This window comes from Arvicanthis niloticus, chromosome 11, assembly GCF_011762505.2.
Source record: "Arvicanthis niloticus isolate mArvNil1 chromosome 11, mArvNil1.pat.X, whole genome shotgun sequence".
NCBI classification, from domain to species: domain Eukaryota; kingdom Metazoa; phylum Chordata; class Mammalia; order Rodentia; family Muridae; genus Arvicanthis; species Arvicanthis niloticus.
In genome coordinates, this window is record NC_047668.1 from 55,663,835 (window position 1) to 55,688,269 (window position 24,435).

Genomic DNA, 24,435 nt, shown 5'->3' on the forward strand with positions numbered 1-24,435 from the left:
ATTTTTTTTTCATTTAGGTATTATTTACTTAACCAATTTTAAAATGGGGGAAAAAAAACTATTACATGCAATATAAGAAGTCTATTAAATCCCTTTAAAGTGTTTAAAGTGATCTTCCGATAGGTTCAAGTACAAGAAACCATGGCAGTTTAGTTTTACTAATCAGATTTAGTTTAGTGCAGCAGTGTACAAGAGAATAAATATTTATTTCAATCTGTGTGTGTGTAAGCATGTTCTCATGCATGTGTGCTTGCTTTCTACTTTCATGTATACTTGTAAAGTTTCATGTGTAAATCAAGTAGGTTTGCAAAAATAAGTTTCATATTACTGTATGAATTTTTGTTTTGCTTCTATTTAAGTGTTAAATTAAAAATTTCCCCCTTTATATATCTAAAGATGAATTGTCCATTCATTTTCTTCGTGGCAATCTCTTTCTGTATTGATATGGTTTGTAGTTAGTAAAAAAAAAAAATACATAAAGGAATATTGATCAATTAAAAATTAAGTCAGAATTACAAAAAATATTTAGAGATAAACTAATGGCTATTTTCTTTACCTTCTTTGCTTTTAGTGGGACTTCCCCCCTTGCATGTTTAAATGCAATGCTGCACACAAACTCCCGAGGAGAAGAGGGCATCTTCTATAAAGTCCCAGGTAGAATGGGAGTGTATACTTTGAAGGTAAGTTGTTGGGGAGACACGCAATAGTAAGTGACAACATATAATTACTGAGTCATAGAGATAGAATTCTCTTCTTGAGGAACTTCCAGGAAGAAATAAAATTTCAACCCTAAAGTAAGTAAATACATTTTGGGGAGGATGAAGATTTTCTGGGAGTTGAACTCAGAGCCTCATGAATACTAAAAAGGTACCCTCTTTATATATTCTTATTTAAAAAGACATTTTTTTGAGCTTTAGTTTATCTTATGTGTATGAGTGTCTTGCTTGCATGTGTATCTGTGTACTACATACTTGTAGTACTCATGGATGCCAGAAGAAGGTGTTGGATAGCTTCTGCATGGGTCCTCTGGAGGAGCAGCAGTCCACGATCCTAACTGCTGAGCCCTCTCTCTAGTCCCTACTTTATTTTAAAGAGGTTAAAAATATTTACATTACAAATTGGGTATTGCTTTAGATGCTCTGTTTTACTCATGATCTTCCCCACTAAAACTTAGTTATGGTTACTACTCCTGTTTTTATAAGGGAGAAAACTAAAGTTCAAATGATGTGTTTTCTTTACCAGTGTTGGTTGTATTGTGTCAGAACAAGAATAGGAACTCTGGTCAAACTTAATGCCCACATTTTCTTCTATAACAAGTTGGCTAATATGTAATTCGTACATTGAGATGGTGGCCTTATCAATATCCTTTTACTTACAAGTAGGAAAACCAGCCTATATGAGCTTAGTAAGAAGGCTAGAGAATTTAACTCATACAGCTAAACATTCATGGGAAATCGAGGCTGGATCAAAAAGATGTCATCTAGTCTTGGTCTCTGTTCTTTCTTTTAGCTTTATTCTCAGTCAGCTTCTCCTCATCGTATATGAATTCATTCCGAGTCTCCATTCTGCAAACTGTAAGTCTAGAGAGACAAGAGTTCAGTAACTAAAGCAAGAGGCTCTCCCTCATTTAGATTGAACTTATTTTGTTTGGCCCAGCCCATGTGACACCATACATGAGTTATGGCTATTGTCAAATGTATAGAATCATTTTTACTCTTGATGTAAGGATGAGATTAAGCTTGTGTCAGCCTGATAATTAAAATAATAACAAAGGAAGTTTTTTAGCAAGCCAGAATGAATGTTTGACAGAAAGTTATACCTAAAGACACCTCTCTCCCATTACTGCTTATCTCCTAGCTATAGACCACATTGCTCAGTAGCAGTGTGGAGTCTACTAACATTAAAAGCATCTAATCTGGGGTGCTGAGATGGATCAGCATGTAAGGAAAGATACTGACAACCTGTTTTGTCCCCTGGGCACATATAAATGAAGGAGAGAACCAACTCCCACAAGTTGTTCTTTTAACTTTCATATGTGTGTTATGTCACATTGGTGTCCATACTTACATACTAAATAATGTAAATCTAAATAAATGGACATCTCCTAGGTGTGCCCATGCATGCCTTTAATCCTAGCACTCAGGCTGCAGGTCTAGGTATCTCTTGAGTCCTAGCCAGGCAGCTTGTGATGCACAGTGAGATCCTGTCTTAAACAATATAAAACAAAAGACAAATAATATCCCACATCTAGGAGCTGAATATGGTGGTGTATGGTTATCAATCATAATACTCAGGAGGCCAAAGCAAAAGGATCATGTCCAGTCCTAGGACCAGTTGTGCAATATACAAAGTCCTTTCCTGCTTTTTAATCTTAATGTCCTCTGACTCTGTATGCAGTGTTTAACATTTCTTTATAATAGGACTTTAATTCTAAATGAAGCTTTCATTTTCTCTTGATTATTTTAGCTATTCTAGATCTTCATGATATTCTTTGTATTCATTAAAATGCTTTCTGTGTTGTAGAGATGGTGGGGAAAAAAAACTCAAAATATATTTTCTTTTAATACCACTTAGGTAATTTCTCTGGTAACAGGTGTTTTGGGGGTTTCTCCCATACATCAAGCAATTTTCCCACTGAAATCAGCTAGGCGCCCTTAAATTTAACTCAGGTTTTGCACTGTCTGTCTCTACTGTGTCAGGCTAAGGGCTCAATACCATGGGTTACCCTTCATTTCAGGTGCCAGTTACAAGTCTTTGGTTGTGACCTGACCTCAATAGACCAACTATAATTATTGTTTCATGTCCTTTTTCTTGGGTTTCATTAACTTTCTAGGACTGCTTACAAAAAGATGTCAGAGAAAAAACCTTTTTAAGTTTTCCATTTATTGTAATTCAAATAAAAGACATGCATAAAGTGAGGTGGTCATTGAGTCTTGGCATATCAGCTCCAAGCACAAATGTGATTTTAGCCATGTGCAAGCTCATCCAAAGCCCTAGGCTAGCCTTGAATGGACGATTTGTGATTGGAGCAGCATACTGTCATTGCTATCAACTCAGTCTTCATCCTTGAGATCTTGGCTAAAAGTTGCAATTTTCTAATCACATAATTGTCTCTTAGTAGTCAGCCCTACTCTGAGGCAGGCCATTGGGCTGACACACAAAGAGTCAGTCATCTTATCAACACAGGTATTATCACTATCATTTAGGAGGTGCTAAATCGTTTAGGTGCCTGTTTTAGGAGCTAGAGTCAAAGACCAAACAGCAGAACAATAGAATTTCCTAATCCCACTCTTTTTTTGGGAGGGAGAGGAGGGGGGTCGAGACAGGGTTTCTCTGTGTAGCACTGGCTGTCCTGGAACTTACTCTGTAGACCAGGCTGGCCTCTAACTCAGAAATCCGCCTGCCTCTGCCTCCCGAGTGCTGGGATTAAAGGTGTGAGCCACCACTGATTGGCCTAATCTCACTCTTGATTAGGAAAGTCCAGAAGTCATGCTCTGTATCAAGAGTTCAGAGTTTAAGGCTGGAGAGATAGCTCAGAAGTTAAGAGCACTTGTCAATATTGTAGAGGAATGGGGCTCAGCTTCTAGCATGATGGCCTCTTCTGGCCTACACAGACACTGTACATACATGTCTACATATACATACATGCAAAATACAAAAATAAATATCATTTTTAAAGAAAGAACTTAAGAGTTCAAATAATGTATGTCTTGTATTACATTGTCAAGTCTATACCAGAAATAAATGTTGAATAAACTATAATTGTTGAACTTGTTAATGCTCATATTTTCATTATTAAAATATTTCATGTTTATAAAATATACTGTGAAACTCTACCATTATAATGAAGCAAAATAAAGATTCGTTTTGAATAAATTAGGGAGTCTAGAAAGTTTCTGTTATTTACTGGTAAGATTTGAGCTGGACTTGAACATATACTTAATATGAGTTTTCAGGGAATAATAGGTTTTCCTATTGCTTTCTGTTTCCTATGAGTAGCTCAAAGAGACAGATAAAATTCTTGATAGATTTTTAGGTAGAAAAAAAATAGATTAAGTGATAATCACTGGATTAAGATAATTGATAAACATTAGCTAACAATTAAGTTTGACCCTGACTGAGCTTTGTGAGTTTGGGTGGGCCTTAAGTAAGCAGATGTCAGAGGTCATCAGGGAGAACCATTGGATCAAACCTGTGTTTTAAGAAGATTTTCATGAAAAGGTAATTATAGTTTGAATGAGGAACTCAGAATAGTAAAAGAGGTAGACCCAAGAGACATTGAAGAAATAGAACACATTGCATTTGGGATGTGTAAAATAATGGGTGAGAAAAGATCCTAAGATTTGGGGCATGAGCCATTGATCCCAGAGGGATCACAAGTTTTTTACAAAAAGAAGATAATTATATTTGTATTTCAGATACTTGTTGAACCTACAGGTCAAGATGTCTGGCTGGCAACTAACTCTATAAAAGCTGTCCTGCATTTTGAAGGAAGGAATATAAAAATATGGGGTCTGTATTTTAAGAAAGTGTATAACATAAGAGATGGATTAGAGAGAAATTTAATTGGAAAATAACTATTCTTACTCAATTGGACTTAATGGTCTTGGGTATATGTCATGTGGTGCCAGTTAGATGTAGGATTAATTTTTTATGCCTGTCAGTTTATTTTTAAAATGTGAGTGTAAAAATAATTATGTGGAACCATAGAGTACTGATGGAAAGAAAATCTTATGAGAAATAACATTCACTAATTCATTTGTTTGTATATATTTTTATACTATGTTAACACAGTATTGAGCTCTCAAAAAGGCATTATTCTAAACATAATTAGCTCATTTAATTTCTGTGTGACCTTTTAAGGTAGGTACTGTTACCTCACCTTAGAAACTAACATGAAAGCATGAGAAATTAACTTAGACTAAGGCTGTGTAGCTGGGAGGAGATAAAGCCAGAAAGCCTTACTTCTCTATACTTTCATATGCAGCTACCTGGTTAATGTTTTTTTCTCAGACTCAGTAGACATAGTTATTATTCTTTCTGGTTAACATTCTCATTATTCAGAGCTGACACTAAAGTGATTAACATGATTCTTAAAAACAACAACAAAACAAATAATACTCCTCTTCTTGCTGCTACTTATTAACCAATATTGAAGACCTAGTTAGATGAACATAAAATAATAATCTTATTTTTCTGATTTTAATTCTTTAATTGAATTCAGAATACATAGGGTGCTATCCTATACATACACAATTGTGTCTAAGAAAAATATTATTAGCTTTTTAAACCTCAGCGTTTCATCTTTTACCTGGATTTATATATACAGTTTTGGTGTAATTTAAACACATGTTGTCCCTGCATATAAATGTTGTATGTAATTTTTATCTTTGGATATAGATCGAAAATTAACTTATTTGACCCCCAGAAAGTGAAGCATCAGGATTTCGGCAAATATTTGTGGATTTACTATATTATAATACTAAAATTAATACGCTAATTATTTATTGCATTACATATTAGAAATTTAGTTTCAATTTGCTACAATGGTCTCAGTCCTAACAGGATGCCTACATTTTCAGAAAGATGTGCCAGATGGAGTGAAAGAACTGTCAGAAGGTTCAGAAGAAAGCAGTGATGGTCAGTCAGATTCTCAGAGCTCTGAGAACAGCAGCAGCAGTGATGGTGGCAGCAACAAAGAAGGGAGAAAGAGCAGGTGGAAAAGGAAAGGTAATCTCCGACTGCTGCCGCAGTGCCTTACCACTCTTCTCGGACTATCAGCTTCTCTTTCCCTGGTAGTTTAGTGCTCTGCAGTAGTCTTCTGCAGGGGTCCAAGTGTTTGTATTTTAACCTTTCAGGGCAGCAGCCACTAGCCTCATGAACTGTGACTGACGAGTTTTTAAAAGTAATTTTTCTTTTAGGGACTGGGAGATTGCTCTGTGGCTAATATACTGTGTAAGCCTAAAGATTTGAGTCTGGATCCCCAGCACCCATTCAGATGGTGCAGTAGTGAAGGGGATAAGGGACCATGCATTTCCCGGGGCTTGCTGGTCCAGGGCTATGCTTCAGGATCAATTTGGGGGCTGGGGGTGAGGGAAGGAAGAGAGAGAGATACTATGTATGTGTGAGAGAGAGGACTTAGTGAATTATCAAAACATGAAGTCGAAAGGGGCATGTTGGGGTGGGTTATGATGTATAAAGTATACATCATAAATATATATTTATATTTATAAATTTATAGATATATTTATAAATTATATTTATATTTATAAATATATATTTATACTGTATAAAGTATAAGGATCATAGTTCAGATCCCCAGAATGTAAAAGTTGGACAGACATGACAGCTGTCTGTAGTCTCAGCTAGCACTTAAGCAAAGTCAGGATTACTAGTTAGCTAGAGTTAGCTCAAGTTTGACAAGTGCTCGCTTGGTTCAGTGAGAGATCAGCCTCTATACATGTGACATACACTATACATACATACGTAAAGGATGGGTTTGAAACCATGGAAAATGATTAAGGAAGATTGTTGATGTGAACTCTGGTCTATTTGTGTACATGCACATGTGAGTACATAATGCACAGACACTCAAAACGTGCCCCCCCCCCCCATGTCATTTTGGAGAATATTAGGTTCCAGTTGAGTGGAAAGTATAGTGTTTCCATTTGCTTTCTACTCTGACATATGTCCAGACTTGTTCACATTGTGGTTTTTTTGTTTACATCTTTTGTTCTTGGCTTTTTTGGACGGGTTTTAACATGTAGCACTGGTTTATAATCGGATAGCCTAGGATGGCATTCATCACACAGATTTTGTTGTTTACATTGTAATTCACTCGTGATAGTGTACTTTCTAAGACTTGGACGGTTGCATATTACTGTATGAAGCATTATAAAGACATATATACACATGTATGTCATACAGAGAATATTTCACTGCCCTAAGTATCCTCTCTGGTCTACATACTCCTGGCTAACTTGTGATCTTTTCTACTGTCTTCATAGTTTTGCTTTTCCAAGACTGTCATGAAGTTGGAATCTTTTCTAATGGACATTATTCTTAAAATTACATTAATTTTTTTTGTGTGTATGTGCACTCACATGCATATGCATGTACAATCTACATTCACATGTGCACTAGTGCCATGGCATTTATTTAGATGTCAGAGGACAACCTACAGGAATTAATTGTCTCCTATACTCATGTGGGTCTTGGGCTTCAGACTCGTGTGGTCAAAGTTGTCTTTACCCACTAGACCACCTTACTGGCTCCAGACTGGCATATTTACTTAGTAGTGTGTGTTGGTGATTACTCCATGTATTTTCATGGCTTATGGGTACATTTCCTTGTAGAGGTAAATTGTATGGCATAATTTGCAAATAGCCATTCACCACCTAAAAGATATAATTGCTTTGGCAGTGAAGAGTGAAAACTACTATGAACTTCGCAAGTTTTTCTGTGGGCATATGTTGTCTCTGTGTGAATTCATGACTGCTACATTGTGAGACTATGTTAAGTTTTATAAGAAGCTACCACAGTGCTGCAGTGGCTGCTGTGTTGAGTTTCCACCAACATTGAATGGCAGTTGCTCTGGCTTTATATCCTTACCAGCAGTTTGTGTTATCTATCAGCCTTCTGGATTTTAGCCATTCTAATAGATGCATATCAGTATGTTACTATTGTAATTTATATTTCCATGATTGCATGTGATATAGAAGTCTTTTTGCATAGATATTTTTTATTTGAATATATTCTTTGGTCAGAAATATGCCCAGATCCTCTGGTTCATTTTTGTTAAAGTTGGGATGTTAATATTTTATTATTTGCCTTGGTGCATTCTTTGTTCATTTTTGAGGAGTATGTTTTTTTTTTTTTTTTTTTTTTAAGATTTATTTTTTGCTGGGCAGTGGTGTCGCACGCTTTTAATCCCAGAACTTGGGAGGCAGAGGCAGGTGGATTTCTGAGTTCCAGGCCAGCCTGGTCTACCGAGTAAGTTCCAGGACAGCCAAGGCTATACAGAGAAACCCTGTCTCGAAAAACCAAAAAAAAAAAAAAGATTTATTTTTATTTTATGTGTATGTAAGTTTTGTCTGTGTGTATGTCTGTATCATGTACGTACCTGGTGCCCACAGATGCCAGAAGAGGGCATTGGATCCCCTGGGACTGGAGTTATGGATGGTTATGAGCCACCATGTGGGTGCTGGGAACTGACTCTGGGTCCTCTGCAAGAGTAGCCAGTTCTCTTTACGGCTGAGCCAGCTCTCTAGCCCTGGATTATAGTCTTTTATTCGGTAAGTTTTTTCTATGTATTTTCTCCAAAATCATAGTTGTGTTTTTCGAGGGGTGTTTTTGGGTGGTGGATTGTTTGTTTGCTTTGTTCTGTTTATTTTTAATTCTCTTGGCAGATTTCCCCATTCCAAATATGTATGTGTGTTTGTATATATGACTAATCAGTACAGGCTTACACATGCCACAGTGTGGAGGTCAGAAGACAGCCTTGGGGAGGGGGGTGTCAGTTCTCACCACTTGGACCTTTGTTTTGAGGGAGTTTCTCTTATTTCTGCTTAAGCTTAAACCCTTAAGCTTCTGGGCGGCTCCTCTCATTTTGCTTTAGGAACACTGGGATTGCAGATAAGTGCTTCCCAATCTGGCCTTTTATGCATTTCAGAGACCTCAGCTCATAGAGTTAGGGTTTTGGGCAAGCACTTGTACCCTGTTGAACAGTCTCTCCAGTTCTGATACTGCAGTTTCTTTTTATAAAGCAGAAGTTATTAATTTGAATTTAGTTTAGTTTATCAGTCATTTGTTTAGTGAACTTGAGACTTTGGTATTGCATCTAAAAAGTCATGACAATCCAGGCTCACCTGTATTTTCTTCTATACCTTCTAGAAGTTTTGTAATCTTGAGTTTTGTGTTTAAGTAATTTTTAAAAAATTTAGAGAGAGAGAGAGAGAGAGAGTGTGTGTGTGGGGGGAGGGGGTAGAGGGCATGGAGACTATGTCATGATGTACATGTGCAGATCTTAGGACAGCTTTGTACAGTCCTTCCACCTTCCTGTGGGTTTTGAGGATTGAATTCAGATTGTCATGCTTATGTAGCAATCACTTTTATACTTGCTGAGCCATCTCACCATCCCAATTTGTGTTCATTGTTATGCTAAATCTGTTTCTTTTATTGTGGAAATCCAGGTAGCTGGGCATGGTATACATCTTTAGTCCCAGCACTTGGGAGGCAGGTGCAGACAAATAGGAATTCAAGGCCAGCCAGGGCTACATAATGAGATCTTACCTCCAAAAAAAAAAAAAAAAAGCACAAGTTTTATTTAGCTTTGTGAAATGTGTTGGACAACATTATAAAGTTTATCTTGATTTATTTTTATTCCCAGCTTATGTCCCTTGTGGAAGTTGCTTACCAAAACTAATTTGCAACTCTTCTCTACTTCTGTCTTGTAAACTTGGAGCCCTTACTGTTCTTAGCTCTCTTCCTTCCTTCATTACTACTAGCAAACACCAGATGCACTCTGCCTATTTTTCCTTTCATACCATTTGATACCTAACCCAAGATACTTAAGGAATAATGGCTACACTGGAGCCCTTTCCCCTGGAAGGTATTTTCCTGTTGAAGACAACATTTTGTCATTTATTCATACCAACTATTCTGTAGCTTTTTATTAGCTTCTGTTTGAAGAGGAGGAAAAACATATTTTTTGTTTGCTTTTTTGTTTTGTTTTTTTGAGACAGGGTTTCTCTGTGTAGCCCTGGCTGTCCTGGAACTTACTCTGTAGACCAGGATGGCCTGGAACTCAGAAATCCTCCTGCCTCTGGCTCCCAAGTGTTGGGATCAAAGGTGTGTACCACCACTGCCTGGCAGGGAAAAAATTTTTAATGCTCATATTTAATAAGCTATATGTGGCAGTAGAAATTTTGGACTAACTACTGAGTACTTCATGGAGGTATTGATGTAAAGTAGGCATTCAGAATTTTCTCAAGTTTGAATATCTCCTAAATTTAAATAATTAAGTAAACTGCCTTAGACCTTAAGATAATTCTTCCTCATTAATTTTAACTGCATTGAGAATTGTTGATGTGCCATATTATAAAATAGGTCTAATTTTTTTTTTTTTCATCCCCATGGTAATGATTGTGCTATGCTTGGGAAGCATCAAATTAATCTAACTCATATTCTCTGCTATAGCTACTATACACATATATATAGTTCAAGAAAACTAATCCTATAATCTTAGTTTTACATTTGTAGACTCATTGGTGACACACCCAAACTTTAGTTGTCAGACACAAATGAAATAAAAACAAAATGAAGTAGGGCTCTCTATTTTATGAGAATAATCCCCAATAGTGATGAATGGCAGCTTCCGCCCAGGGTCTTTTGTTCCACCCAGAGTTTTTTAATCACCTGATTTGAGCAGAATAAAAGTGGAAAAGGCTTGAGGGCTAGAGAGCTGGCTTAGTGGTTAAGAATACTGAGTGTTCTTCCAAAGGTCATGAGTTCAATTCCCCCCAACCACATAGAGGCTCACAACCATCTGTAATGGGATTTAATGCTCTCTTCTGGTGTGTCTGAAGGCAGTGACAGTGTGCTCACATACATAAAATGAATAAATCTTTTTAAAAAGTGAAAGGGGCTTTGTCTTTTTCCCATTTCTCTCAAGCTTAGACTTTTTTTTTTTTTTTTGTAAGTTTGAAAATTGTAGGCAAGAGAAATAACTAGCAAGAGTCATGTTTTCTTTGTGGCATAATAAACAAAGAGGTCAACATTAAACATGGCCAGACTAAACTGAACAAAAGTCACTGTCTTGGAATATATTAGAGCATTTTGTTTGGGGTGAAGTACTCACAGGGTTTCATATAGCCCAGGCTAGTCTGGAATGACTGTTTCAGTGAAGCTGAGTATGAATGCTTAGCTTTCTTGCCTCTACCTCCCAAATGCTAGACTAATAAGCATGTTCTCACATCTGGCTTTGTTCTTGTTTTTCTGTTTGTTTGTTTGTTTGTGTTTTTGTTTTTTGAGATAAGGGCTCAATGTGTAGCCCTAGTTTGCTTGGAACTTCATATATAGAGATATATTCCTGGCTCATTTCTACCTTTTAAGAGTCACCCAAGGAGAGGCTAGGGAGATGGCTTAGTATTTAGGAGCACTTGTTACTTTTAGAAAGTATCCAAGTTCATTTCCCAGCACCCACATGGCAGCTTACAATTATCTGTAAGTTCAGTAGTGAATCTCATGCCCCCTTTTGACCTCTGTGAGCACTAGGGACCACACAATGTACATGTACCCATTCATGTAAAATAAAGGTATGGTTTTGTTTGTGTGTCTTATTTTTTAAAAAGCTACACAGGCTGCAGCAGCCTTGTGAGTAGTATTCCTTGCTGGTGCTTTTATGCTCAAAAATAATGTCTGTTACTCAGAATGCATTATAATGCAGAAATATCTTAAAATTCCTTGTTAGTAGGTCCATTGGGAAATTTGAACCTTATTCTACATTTTACATAATAGTAGAGGACATTAAAAATTAGGTAATAACAAATTCACCATTGTTTTTGATTGGCCTTTGTTCATTAGCTATTTCTTCATGACTTATACTATGGGACGGTATTCTCTGAAGTTATTATCTAATTGTAGATGATCTATAAAGCTGGGAGGAGAGTAGTTTGGAGAGTGAAGTGAAAAGTATACATGCAATTCATGTTTATTTGAGCAACTCTATTCTCAAGAAATGGATAGATGGAGAAATGCTGAGCTACCAGTAACGAAGAGTAACGTAGTCTCCCTTAGTTCACAGTATAGAAGCCTATAAAATATCAGGTATGCTTTGCATATTTATGAATTTTTGTACTCCCATGAAATTAATGCGGCAGACCCGTAGCCAGATAGGAATAGCTGCATCATTCAATAAGGCAGGTATAAGTTTGGCTGAGGCAGGACAAGTTGGGATTCATCCTGGGATACTACATAGGACCTTGTCTTTTCTTTTTGGTTTTTCGAGACAGGGTTTCTCTTCTCTGTGTATCCCTGGCTGTCCTGGAACTCACTCTGTAGACCAGGCTGGCCTTGAACTCAGAAATCCGCCTGCCTCTGCCTCCCAAGTGCTGGGATTAAGGCGTGCGCCACCACTGCCCGGCTAGGACCTTGTCTTAAAGAAGAAAAAATAAAAACAAAAGGACCGGACTGCAAATGGCTTGGCAGGTACACTTGTGGCTAAACCTCATGACTGGAGTTTGAAACTTGGAACCTACTTGTTGGAAAGAGTGTACTGACTTTTGACATCTTTCCTGACTTCCACGGACATGATCCTACACACATATAAATAAAGGTGGTTTTAAGTGCCACTCAGGTTGGCACACACCTGAAATTCTGGCATTTGGCAAGCAGAAGCAGCAAGGATTGCAGCAAGTTCAAAGTCAGTCAGATCTACAAAGTGACTTCCGGGCTTGCTAGGGCTATATACTGAGACACGGTCTGAAAAGATTGTAACAAACAAAAGTACTAAAAAGACAGTTCTACTTATCAGTAAAGCACACTAATTGTGGCTGTTCAGTTTTCTTATTTAGGGCTTTTACTCTTGAACTGACATCACTATTTCAAATGTATTATAAGACAGGAAGAACATTGAGATATTATCAAAACCCACTTCCTTTTTAATGTGCAAAAATAAAGAGCTTTGACAGCAGAACTGATACTTTTAGTTGAAAATTGATAGAAACTCTTGATACATGTATAAACTTTCAGCCAAATAGGAACGGACTAAAACTTAGGAACTCAGTCCAATATTAAATCTAGCTTATTGATTTCTGTGTAAATTGGAGAAAATTACTAGTTTGTAGTTTTAGTTCTTAGCTTTCAAACAGGAAACATGTTCAAAGAAGAGCTTTATGGAATTTCAAGTCAAGGTAAGGTGGAATAATGTCAGAAAAATTATTAGTAAAATCAGTTCTCTCTCTTACTGTTTTGTGGTCATAACTAAGGGACGTGTCTGTCTTTTCTCCAAAATAGTTCTAAGTACTGTAATATAAGACAGCTGCACAATAATTTTGGTTGTTTTGTTTTCTCTCCTTGGAGCCAGGCTTTTTATGTAGCCCTGGCTATTCTGAAACTCATTATGTAGACCAGGCTGGCTGTGAACCCTTCTTGTCTATGCACCCCCGAGTGCTGGGATTAGACACTGCATGAGTATAGTTTTCACCTTGTCATAAGGGAGAGTTGTGAGATGATTTGGTTAAAAAGAAAAATGAGTTACATGAAATGCTCCTTTCACTGTAAGGTCTTGTTTTCAAGGGCACATTACTGTTAACACATTCAGACTGGTTTTTGTTTTTTGGGTTTTTTTTTTTTAAATCAAGGTCTAGAGTTAGAAAATACTGTATATCCACCAGCTCTGTAGCATTTTTAGATATGCTAAATTAATGAAAAGGCAGGATTAGGCATCTAGGAAACTTTTGAGTTAACTCTCGTTGAAAGAGATATTCTTATTGGTAGTGGCTGAGGTGAAGAAGGTTTGGGCACCTTGTGTGTTAAAGGTGGTAGGACTGAGACTTTAAGGTAACCAAAAACAAGAGAGCATTCAGGCATGATCTTTCCTGTTTCACTTAGGGACTCTCTTAGGCATAATCAAAAAACATGGCCAGATTGTAGTAGATGGCCATTGTGTGAAAGGGGACTTAGAACCAAAATTGGTGATACAGTTTAAGATTTTTATTTATCTGTTGTATGAGTGTTTTGCCTACATATATGTGAGTGTGTCTGCCAATGTCAGCTGAGGGCATTGCATCCCCTGTAACTGGTTGCAAATGGTTGTAAGCTGGTTGCTAGGAACCAAACCCAGGTCATCCGAAAGAGCAGCAAGTGTTCTTAACTGCTGAGGCTTCTCTTTCTAGCTTCAGGTCATATAAGTTAAAACTATTCTTAAAACTCCAGTACATTATTAATCTCCCAGTTGCCAAAGGGAACAAATACAGGAAATAAGCTTCATTTTCTGTTATTAAAGTATTATTCCAGTGAAGTCTTTTTAATATGCTTTCCTAGTTCATTTCCTATGTTGCGACAATCTTTTTTGTTAAGATTTTTATTATTTTACTCATGGAGGGATTGGTGCCATTTATTTTCCCTTGGGTATATGGGGATAACTTGTTAGTTTTCTTTTTAAAACTATTCAATCTTGGTTTTTCGAGACAGGGTTTTTCTTCTCTGTGTATCCCTGGCTGTCCTGGAACTCACTCTGTAGACCAGGCTGGCCTCGAACTCAGAAATCCGCCTGCCTCTGCCTCCCAAGTGCTGGGATTAAAGGCATGCACCACCACTGCCCGGTGATTCTTAGATTTTTTAGGACTGTTCTGAATGTTTGTTTTTTATAACCAGGTAGTTCTTAGAAGTGAGAAGATGTTTATTATGAGATTTTTGTAAGTCATTAGAAAGTCCAGTTGAATATTAGTAGTTTAACTTGTATCTTAATGTTCCCTGTAATATAAAATTTGGTTCACTGATGATATAAACACATTAACAACACATGCTGATAGTTATGTAAAGAAAGTAGAACCCTCATGCATTACTACTGGAATTGTAACCATTTTATAAAACAACTTGGCAGTTTCTCAAAAAAAAAAAAAAAAATTAAGCTTGGAATTATTATAAGACCTTATAGTTTCTCTCCTGGATTGAACTCAAGGACTTGGAGACTGGAGAGACCATGGCTTGTAAACCTCGAATTCACGTTCCTAAAACAAGGTTTTTTTTGTGTGTGTTTTAAATTTTTTTCATACCATATATTTTGATCATATTCTATCTCCTAACCCCTCCCAGCTCCTCCCACAGTCCTTTCCACCCAACTTCATGGTAATCCTCTCCCCCCAATCACAAAAGACAAAAATGCAAAGGTCAAAACAAACAAGCCCAGTAAGACAAAACAATGCACAAAGCTAAGAAACAAAATATGGAGTCCCACGGAAGGAAGGAGAGCAGGAAAGAATGTTTGAGAAGTTAAACCAAGCAAGTTGGTACACACCTGTAATCCCAGGGCTATTTTTAGGAGATTAACAGACTACAGAGTGCGATCTAGATTTCAGGGTAAAACTGCTAAAGGGAAAAAAAAGGCAGGGAGAATGGTATACATACATAAACAAGGAGGGTGTTTTTAAAAATATTGTTCTTTTCTTTTTTTTAATGATATATTTATTTTATTTCCATTGGTGTTTTGCTTGCATGTCTATGTAAGGGATTTGGGTTTCCTGGATCTGGAGTTACAGACAATTGTGAACTTCTGTGTAGGTACTGTGAGTTGAACATGGGTCCTTGAAGAGCAAGCAGTATTCTTAACCATTGAGCCATCTCTCAAGCCCCCACAACTTTGTTCTTAATTGATAAAATGTGGATAATTTTCCAGTTGGTAATTAAAATGTGACATATACGTACAATAATTATTCAACAACAAAAATAACTTCCTATGTCATAGCATAGATGAACCTTCAAAAGATTGCACTAGCTGAAAAAAATTCACTCACAAAACATTCTTTATTATTCTATCATATCAAACAATGGGATTAGATAGAGCTTTGGAATAAAGAGGTAAGTAGTTAGCTAGGATTAGGGGCAAGGTAGAGTGGACAGCTGTCAGCTGTGCTTGTTAGGGTGGGATGATGAAAATAGATGGTGGTGATGGTTTCACAGTTTTGCAGCTATGTTAAACGCAATAAAGTGTACCCTCTAAGCAGTAAATAACTTAAATACTTTGACTTCTTATTTTATAGTTTGTCAACATCTAATACTACATTGAGGATACGTTTTTTTTTTCTCTGCTGCTCAATCTCTAGATTTATCTAGCTCATTTTTCTTAAATCATATTGTATGTTGTATGTGTACATGTTTATATTTGTTTATGTGCACCACGGAGGCCAAAAAAAGGATATTAGATGACTTGGAACTGGAATTATATATAGACAATTGTGAGCCACCTTATATGGGTGTTGGGAAACAAATCTGAGCTCTCTTTAAGAACAGTAAGCTTTCTTAACAGCCATCTCTCAGTGTTTAGCTCAGCTTTGTGTGTGTGTGTATGTGGTTTCTTTCCCTTTGCTTTAGCAGCAAGCTGATTGTATATCAGTTCTTCCCCATGTACATAACCATGAATTTATGAAGATGAGGATACAGACCCAAATTTAAAATGTCTTACTATCAGGACATTTAAGAGTTAAGTGGTATGTTGTACTCCAGGCTCACATTTCACTATGTATATTCCCTTTTATTATTGTGTCAAATGGATACCAAACAGCACATGCTTCATGTAGCTTTGTGATTTTAACTAGTCAATACCTTTTGCTATAAATGCTGTCAGATCAACTATTTAAAAAGACATTAGGCAATTCTTCAGATGTCATCACTAGGTTGCTCTTCTCTTAAACTTGTACTCCCTTGCTCCTACATGAGATGTCTGAATCAACAATTTTCTTCTTTTTCCTTAACTAACATAAAACATATTTATTGTACTTGTAGAAGACATGATTTTGGTTCCCAGCACCCACCTTGGGCAGTTTGCAATGCCTGTAATTCTAGCACCAGAGGGTATGATGATACCTTTTAGCTTCTGTGGCCTTGGGCCTCAGATGTACACGCACACGCACACGCACATGCTCTCTCTTTTAAAAAAATGTTAGGCTGCAGAGATATCTCAATGGAGTATGGCCTGCTTTTCCAGAGGTCCTAGGTTTGATTTCTCAGCAACCCCATTGTACTTCACAAGTGTCTGTAGCCTCGTTCTAGGGTTACACCCTCTTCTGGCCTCTTTGGGCACCAGGCATTGCAAATGGTTCACAGACATATGCAGAATACCAAAAATAAAATTTAAAATGTATTCACATAGTGTTAAACTTTGTAGAACATAGATAGGAATGCCATGACTTCTGTGTAGTCAATCAGGCTGTACAGAACAGATAAGGATGAAGTAGAAGATGGTTCTTTCCAACAAAGAAATCTTCAAAAGTCTCTTTTACCTTGGGAATATAGATATTACACAGAACGTTAGGACCTTAATTCTAAGTTCTAACTTGATAACATGATTTATACATGATTTCCTGCTTTTTAAATCACTTCTAATTTATTAAACAATGAGAAGTAATATATACTAATACACGCCCCTTCCCCATCCTATCATCCTACACTAGAACTTTCTGAGGAAATAAACTGAAAAGGGACACTGTTCGCAGTACAACTCCAAAAAGAAGATCCTTCCCTAAAGTGTTTGGTCACAGTTCTTAACAGGTAGCAGCATATGATCTGGGGAAGGAATGGTGCTTGATATCAACTCTGATAACAAGTTTTCCTTGTCAATTTTTCTCTAGTATCATCTAGACTGTCACAGCCATCCTCTCCCCAGTCAGGCTGCCCATCACCCACCATTCCAGCAAGTAAAGCCATTTCTCCATCACAGAAGCACAGCAAAAAGGCATTAAAGCAGGTAAGAATTGAGTCTGCGTTTATCAGAATAATCTCTCCAATTAAAAATAATTATGAGAGCCTCATGGTATTTCACGCTTTTACTTCTGTTGAATAATGGATAATCATATACTAACTGCATCAATTCTTCTGTTAGTAAAAGTTCTTGAAAGCTTTTAGATTTGAGACTTTACAGAGTAAATGTCAGCGGTCTACAAATTTGCCACTAATAAAATTTGTGTCTTATGTGTGTAACACCCATTGTAATTCTTTTTAACATGATTTTGAAGACCCAGATTTTTTTCTTAGTTTGCTAAGTTGTTTGTGTGTATGCTGAATCATGAATAGGTGTTTTGAGTTTTCAGGATGTTTTTATATTTGTCTGGTTGTTGTTTTGGGGTGCTGGGGATGAAACCCAGTGTTTCTCACACTGAGCCATATCCCCAATCCTTACATTTGTTTTCTTTGGAATTTATTGTAATAATCAGCTAGATTTTTTTAATAGTATTAATCTAATACATAGAATCACGTTGCTAGATTTTCCAATACTGCACTAATTGCAAGTATGAAATAGACCCCGTATGTTCATTCTTTACATACATTGTAAAACAATATCTTTTCTCCCTCCCTCCCTCCCTCCCTCCCTCCCTTCCTTCCTTCCTTCCTTCCTTCCTTCCTAAATTTTAGCTTGTAGTCATGTATTGTAGCACACACCTGTAATCCTGTCACTTTGGAGGCCGAGTTTGAAGCCAACTTGGCCTATACAGTAGTACCATGTCTATTACTTTAGTTTAGATCTTGTAATTTTCTTGTGCAGTTTTGAAATGAAGAAATTTCTACCACAACATTAACATTGTTTATTTTATTGTAGAGATTATCTTTACTTCCAAGGTTGAATAAATGATACTTTAAAAAAATCATTTTCCTTTCATTATATTGTTCTTTGTTGTTAAATTGATTTTTCTACTTTTGAACCAGTTTTGGATATTCTTTGTAGAATACTACTCTAGTCCATTTCTGGACCAGTAAGATTGCTCAGCAGGTAAAGGCACTTACCCTCAAACCTGAAAACCTGCATTTGCTCCTGGAGCTTATGTGGTGGGAAGGGAAACTGGCTCCCTGGAGTTTTCTTGACCTCCACACACATGCCTCACCAGCTTCATAATATATACAATAAATAAATGTTTAAAAAGAAGTATTATGTTCCTTTTTACCTAGCTATTGTAAATGCTGCTGTAAAATTACATAGCATTTCCTTATTTGTCTTTTGTGTTCATTTATTTATTTTCTGTACTAATTGCCAGTTGGGTTTTTTGTTTTATTGAAAGTTTCAAAGAGCTGTCTTTGAATTTTTTTCCTTCCTTCCTTGCTTCCCTCTTTCTCTCCTTCCCTCCCTCTCTCCTTCCCTTTCTTTCTCCCTCCCTCCCCTCCCTCTCAATGCTTTGTCTGGCACAGTAACATAGTCCAAGTACTTAGGAGCCTGAGGCAAGGGGGATCCTAATTGCAAGGCAGACTGGGTTATATAGCAAGTCACTGCCTAGCAACCCTCTCCAAGAGTAAGCAAATGATTAATAAATACAAACTGACAAATAGGACTGGAGAGCTGGCTCAGTGGTTACGAGTACTGGCTATCCTTCCAGAGGACCTGGCAGCTCACAACTGTCTGTAACTCCAGAGTCTCCAACACCCTCAAAAAGACATATTGGCAAAACACCAATGCACATAACATTAAAAAATAATTGAAAACAAAACCTGATTAAGTAATTAGGAAAACATTGACACTACTTTTATTCTTATACTTTAGTATTTTATATCCAAAATTGCTAAGTAGGGTGAAGTTGGCAACTCATGTACTGATGCAGTATAATAAAAAACATTTAATCAAAGTATGGATCATTGAACATAGGACCTCAGGCATGATAGGCAAGTTCTCTGCTATGGAGCTATATCCACAGCCACTATAACTTTGTTAGGAAGAAATTTTACATTTTCTATTATAATTTAACTGTACTTGTACCATGAGCATTAAACATTTTAGGACGTAGGTTGAAGAAAAATATTTGCATAAGTTTGTTAGTAATAAGAAGTAGCAAACAGCCTAACTTAATATAAATTTTATATATTATTTGTATATTTTATATATATTTATTATTCATATATGCCTAAGATAAATCAATTAGGGGATTATATAAACATTTATATTTATAAGATGGATGATTTTAAAGGATTAAAAGTTTATGCTGCAGAACTTTGTACTATGTAGCTTAGATATGATGAAATCACCAAAAAGATGCCTCTTACATAGAAGACTCAATTTCAGTACCCAGTACCCACATTGGACTAGTGATCACTTGTAATTTTACTTCCAGAGAATTCATCACCCTCTTCTGTATTTCACAGATGCTGCAGTCACTTGTACAAACACATAAATACCTACAAAAACCTATAAATAAAAATAAAGGGTTTGGAGATACAGATAATTAATTAAGAGTGCTTTCTTGACTTACAGAAGACCTAGATTTGGTTTTCAGCACCTACCTCAGATCACTCACAATTTAGCTCCAAGTTCAGAGGTCTGATACCTTTTTGCTTCTACAGACTCCTTGGCCACACATGGTATACTTAATATACACTTAGACATAGACATACTTGAAATTAAATAATTAAGTCTTAAAATCTTTTAGGGTCTGGAGAGATGATTCAGGGATTAAGAACAATGGCTGATTTTTCCAGAGGGCCCTGGTTTGATTTACAGCACCCACATGAAATCTCACAGCTGTAACTCCAGTCCAGGAGACTCAATGCCCTCTGCTGGTACCCTTGGGCACTGTATGTACATTGTACATAGACATGCAGGCAAAACATACATACACATGAATGAATGAATGAATGAATGAATGAAGTCTTTTAAAAGAAGGAGCCCTGACAGAAGCTGGACAGTTGTCCCAGTAGGACAGGCATTCCATGTACAGCATGAAGGTCCGAGTTTGGATCTCAGCACTCATATAAAAAGTCATACATAATGTTTTATACCCATAATCATGGATTGGCTATGACATCCCTGTGACTTGTAGGCTGCCTAGTTTAAATGGATTAGTGAGCTCAAGGTTTAATGAGAGAACCTACCTTAAAAAAAAAAAAAAAAGATGAAGAATCTACTAGAGAAGGCATTGATATCAACCTTTGTACTCCGCAAAAAAAAAAAAAAAAAAAAAAAAAAAAAAAAGCAAGCCATACTCAAACACAGAAGGCCTCTGCTGAGTAGGTGACAGGTCTTGGAACCCCATTTTAAAAACCACTTTCCTGTATAATTCAGTTTTGACTGCACTTTAGAAAGCCTGTCGAAAGGTAAAGGAAAGGAAAAACAAACAAAAGAAGTGCGAAAACAAGGAATCTTAAGTAAAGCATAAGCGAGATGCAGAATTGGCGATGGGTACTGGGGATGAGTAACTGTGAAGGACTGAAGGCTGGATGGGGATATAAAGGGTCTTAGCTGCTCCCGGTCTTTCAATAGTCTTTTTCTGGACTCCCAGATACTTGTCACTGGTAGTTGTGATGATTGACCCAAGGAACTGGCAGGAGTGAAATATATTTTACCTAACCTGAGTACTTGTATGAGATGTTCATATGTAACATCTATGTTTGATGAACATTCACAATAAAAGTATTTTTAAATCCTAAGGCCCAATGAATGATTCACTAGATAGAGGTGTCTGTACAGCCAAGCCCAGTGACCTGAGTTCTGTCCTGGGGAGTCTCCTGATAAAGGAGAACACGAGTACCAGAACACTGTCTCCAATAAGCTAACCTCTGACATCCACACACATGCTCCCATGTGTGCTCTTTTTTTTTTTTTTTTTTTTTTTGGTTTTTCGAGACAGGGTTTCTCTGTATAGCCTTGGCTGTCCTGGAACTCACTCAGTAGACCAGGCTGGCCTCGAACTCAGAAATCCGCCTGCCTCTGCCTCCCAAGTGCTGGGATTATAGGCGTGCGCCACCACCGCCCGGCCCATGTGTGCTCTTAAATAAGTTTTAATACAGTCTGTAGATAATAGTGCTATTTATAAAATGTACAATAATAGTGTTAATATATTTAGTAAAGATGTGAATAAAGTTTAATAAAGATAATTGACTATAATTATCCTTGAGGATTGTATACCAAAACTTGAGTGATAGTCAAAAAAGAATTTAACTTTGAGTTTGAATTAAAATTTTTAAATTTATTTCTTGCTTTTTATTTATAATTAGAACCCATAATTTTAATATTTTGAGACTGGGTCTTACTGTGTGACCTGAAACTCAGATCCTCCTGCTTCTACCTCCTAAAACTATGCTGAAGGGTGTGTGCCACCACTCCTGGCTGAGAATCCATAAACATTTTAAGTCATGTGAGTTTTAAAGTATTTAAACCAAAAGTTTGAAGAGTTATTTACAAGATGAGACATGGTGGTCACACACAGCTGTGAGTTGTCATGGGAGTGTTGGAGGTCAAACCTTTGTTCTCTGAGAGAGCGGCAAGTCCTTGTAACTGCTGAGCCATCATCTCTCCAGCCCTTGATTGGGTGTGTGTGTACATGTAGGTATGCATGTGAATGTATGTATACATGCTTTAATGTTTATGGGAATACAAAGGTGGGTGTATGTTCATGTCTTCACACTTTATATCCTGAAAGTTTGATAAGTTAGTCACAACCATAAATTTCTAAGATTTGAAGACGGGAGTTTTTTTGTTGTTGTACTGTTTGGTTCTATTTGTGTGTGCATGTCTGTCTATATAGTATATATGTATGTATCTTTGCACACACGTGGAGCTTAGAGAACAACTTTTGTGAGTCATTTCTCTTCTTCCAGTGTGTGGGTCCTAGGGATCAAACTCTGGGATCTAGGTTTGAAGAGGGATGCTGTTATCCACTGAGCCATCTCACAGGCCTTTCTTTTTAAATATTTATTCTAAATAATATCAAGTTAACTCTATTAAGAACCTTGTAGAAGTTAAATTGACATAAAATAACCAGAAGATAAGTTACCTTTGACAAGTCTCATTGCTTTTGCCCAAGGTAATTTAATACAAATATTTGCCTCTTTATACAATCAAGTTAAATTAAGCTGTTAATTGTGCATGGCTTAAATTTTTTTTTCAGATATGATAAAAGTACGAGTGTAGTTTTCTAATTAGAAGATTGTAAATTCCTGGCCTTTTTTCCCCCCAAGTTTTTAAGGCTGGAAAAAAATTCTAGTGATTTTTTTTTTTTTCTTGTGTCTGTATATAAAGTAATAATCTTGGCCTTCCCTCAAATTACCTAAACTCTAAAGGTCATTTAGACCTTGCCAGTTTTGTTTAAGCTTTTGTTTGCATTGAGTAGATTTCAGAATAAGTTCTCATCATTTGAATGACGCAGTTTGCTTGTTTGTTGTAGTAATTATTTAAAAAAAAACGGCCACCGATAAAGCCGACTGTCTAGGCTTTGGGCGCCTCTGCCTAGCTCAACCACGTGGCCAGAGCCAATCTTCCATGCTGTCTCTGCAAGGCTGGGCAGTGCCTGGACCATCCTGCCAACCACACAGATGGGCTCGGTACAGATGAGATTCTAAAGAATTATCCAAAGGCTTTATATATTTCATAATGACCAATAACAAGATGCCCATACAATCAGAAGTGTGACCCAATACCCAACCTAGATATACCAACTACCTTTGACTGGCAGAGACATTTGAACGTCCACCTCCATGTTCGACTCTCTCTCTCTCTCTCCCTCCCTCCCTCCCTCCCTCCCTCTCCCCCCCCTCTTCCTTAGCTCCTCCTCTTCATTTTCTTCTTCCTCCCTTACTCCTCCCACCTTAGCTCCTCCTTCACTTGTTTGTTGCTGTTTGTTTTTATTTTATAGGCCCTGAAGCAACAACAACAGAAGAAACAACAGCAGCAATGCAGGCCAAGCATGTCCATCTCCAATCAGCACCTCTCTCTCAAGACTGTCAAAGCAGCCAGTGACTCTGTACCTGCCAAACCTGGTAGGCAGACTGAGCATTCACCCTCTCCAATGGAATTTTTTTCCCCCAGCATATTTTTACTTTTGATATTGTGAATTTTTATACTGAATTGTTCATTTTTAAATTTGCTATATTTATTAGCATAATCTTTCTGGTGCCACAGAGCTGATACAAAATCCTAGGATAAATAGAAAATACTTTTATATAAAATTACCATGTACTTAATTTAAAGTATAACAGTAAAATTTGGGTATAAGAAGAAAATTAATGAGAAACCTCCGATGTATCAGCCCTGATTACATTTGGAAGCCTAAATTTATCACACACACACACACACACACACACAGACACACACACACACACACCTTCTTTTCCAAGGTCAAAATGAACCCTTTGTCTCTGAGTGTACATCTAGGCAGGTGTATGTAGGTGTACATGCAGGTTGAGGTCAGAGGATGGCCTGAGATGTCATTCCTCTGTACCATCCAACTTCTGATTGTTTTGTTTTGTACAGGGTCTCTCATTGGCCTGGAACTTGTGGTTTAGTCTAAACTAGCTGACCAACTAACCTTAGGAATGCTTCTGTCTCCACTTCCCAATACTGGATTTACAAGTGTGCTGTAATATGGTTCTTTATATGTGGTTTCTGAGGCTCAAACTTAGGTCCTTATTCAATAAGAACTTTTTGGACTTAGTGAACTCCTTATCAGTGCTCTCATTTAAAATATGAAAGTGGAGCTTGGAAGGCTCATTCATTAAGAATGTGTACTCCTCTTACACAGAGCTCGCTATTAATGCCCACCACCTACATGATGGCTCACAAACACTTTTAACTCTAGTTCAAGGGGATCTGATTCCACTATCTGGTATCTGTGGACACTGCACATAAGTAAGGCAATAATATATATGGAGGCAAAACATTCATACACATCAAATCAAATAAACTTAAGGCTAACGTGTAAAACATTGTATAGGCTTTCTAAATTACATACACTTAATTTTCCA

At 37.0% G+C, this 24,435-nt stretch overlaps 1 protein-coding gene across 5 annotated transcripts in view; it reads left to right on the forward strand.

Annotated features, from left to right (window-relative positions):
- Positions 1-24,435, forward strand: part of Asxl2 (ASXL transcriptional regulator 2) — an 81,177-nt gene that overhangs the window by 21,696 nt on the left and 35,046 nt on the right. For 2 of the 5 annotated variants that reach the window (XM_076942209.1, XM_034514273.2), the window contains exons 4-7: positions 570-680; positions 5,583-5,730; positions 17,349-17,464; positions 23,328-23,451. In XM_076942209.1, coding sequence (XP_076798324.1) covers positions 570-680; positions 5,583-5,730; positions 17,349-17,464; positions 23,328-23,451 — 499 coding nt within the window. Of the gene's footprint in view, positions 1-569; positions 681-1,509; positions 1,575-5,582; positions 5,731-17,348; positions 17,465-23,327; positions 23,452-24,435 lie in introns of those variants that run through there. The other 3 variants (XM_076942205.1, XM_076942207.1, XM_076942206.1) reach the window with 2 other exon arrangements.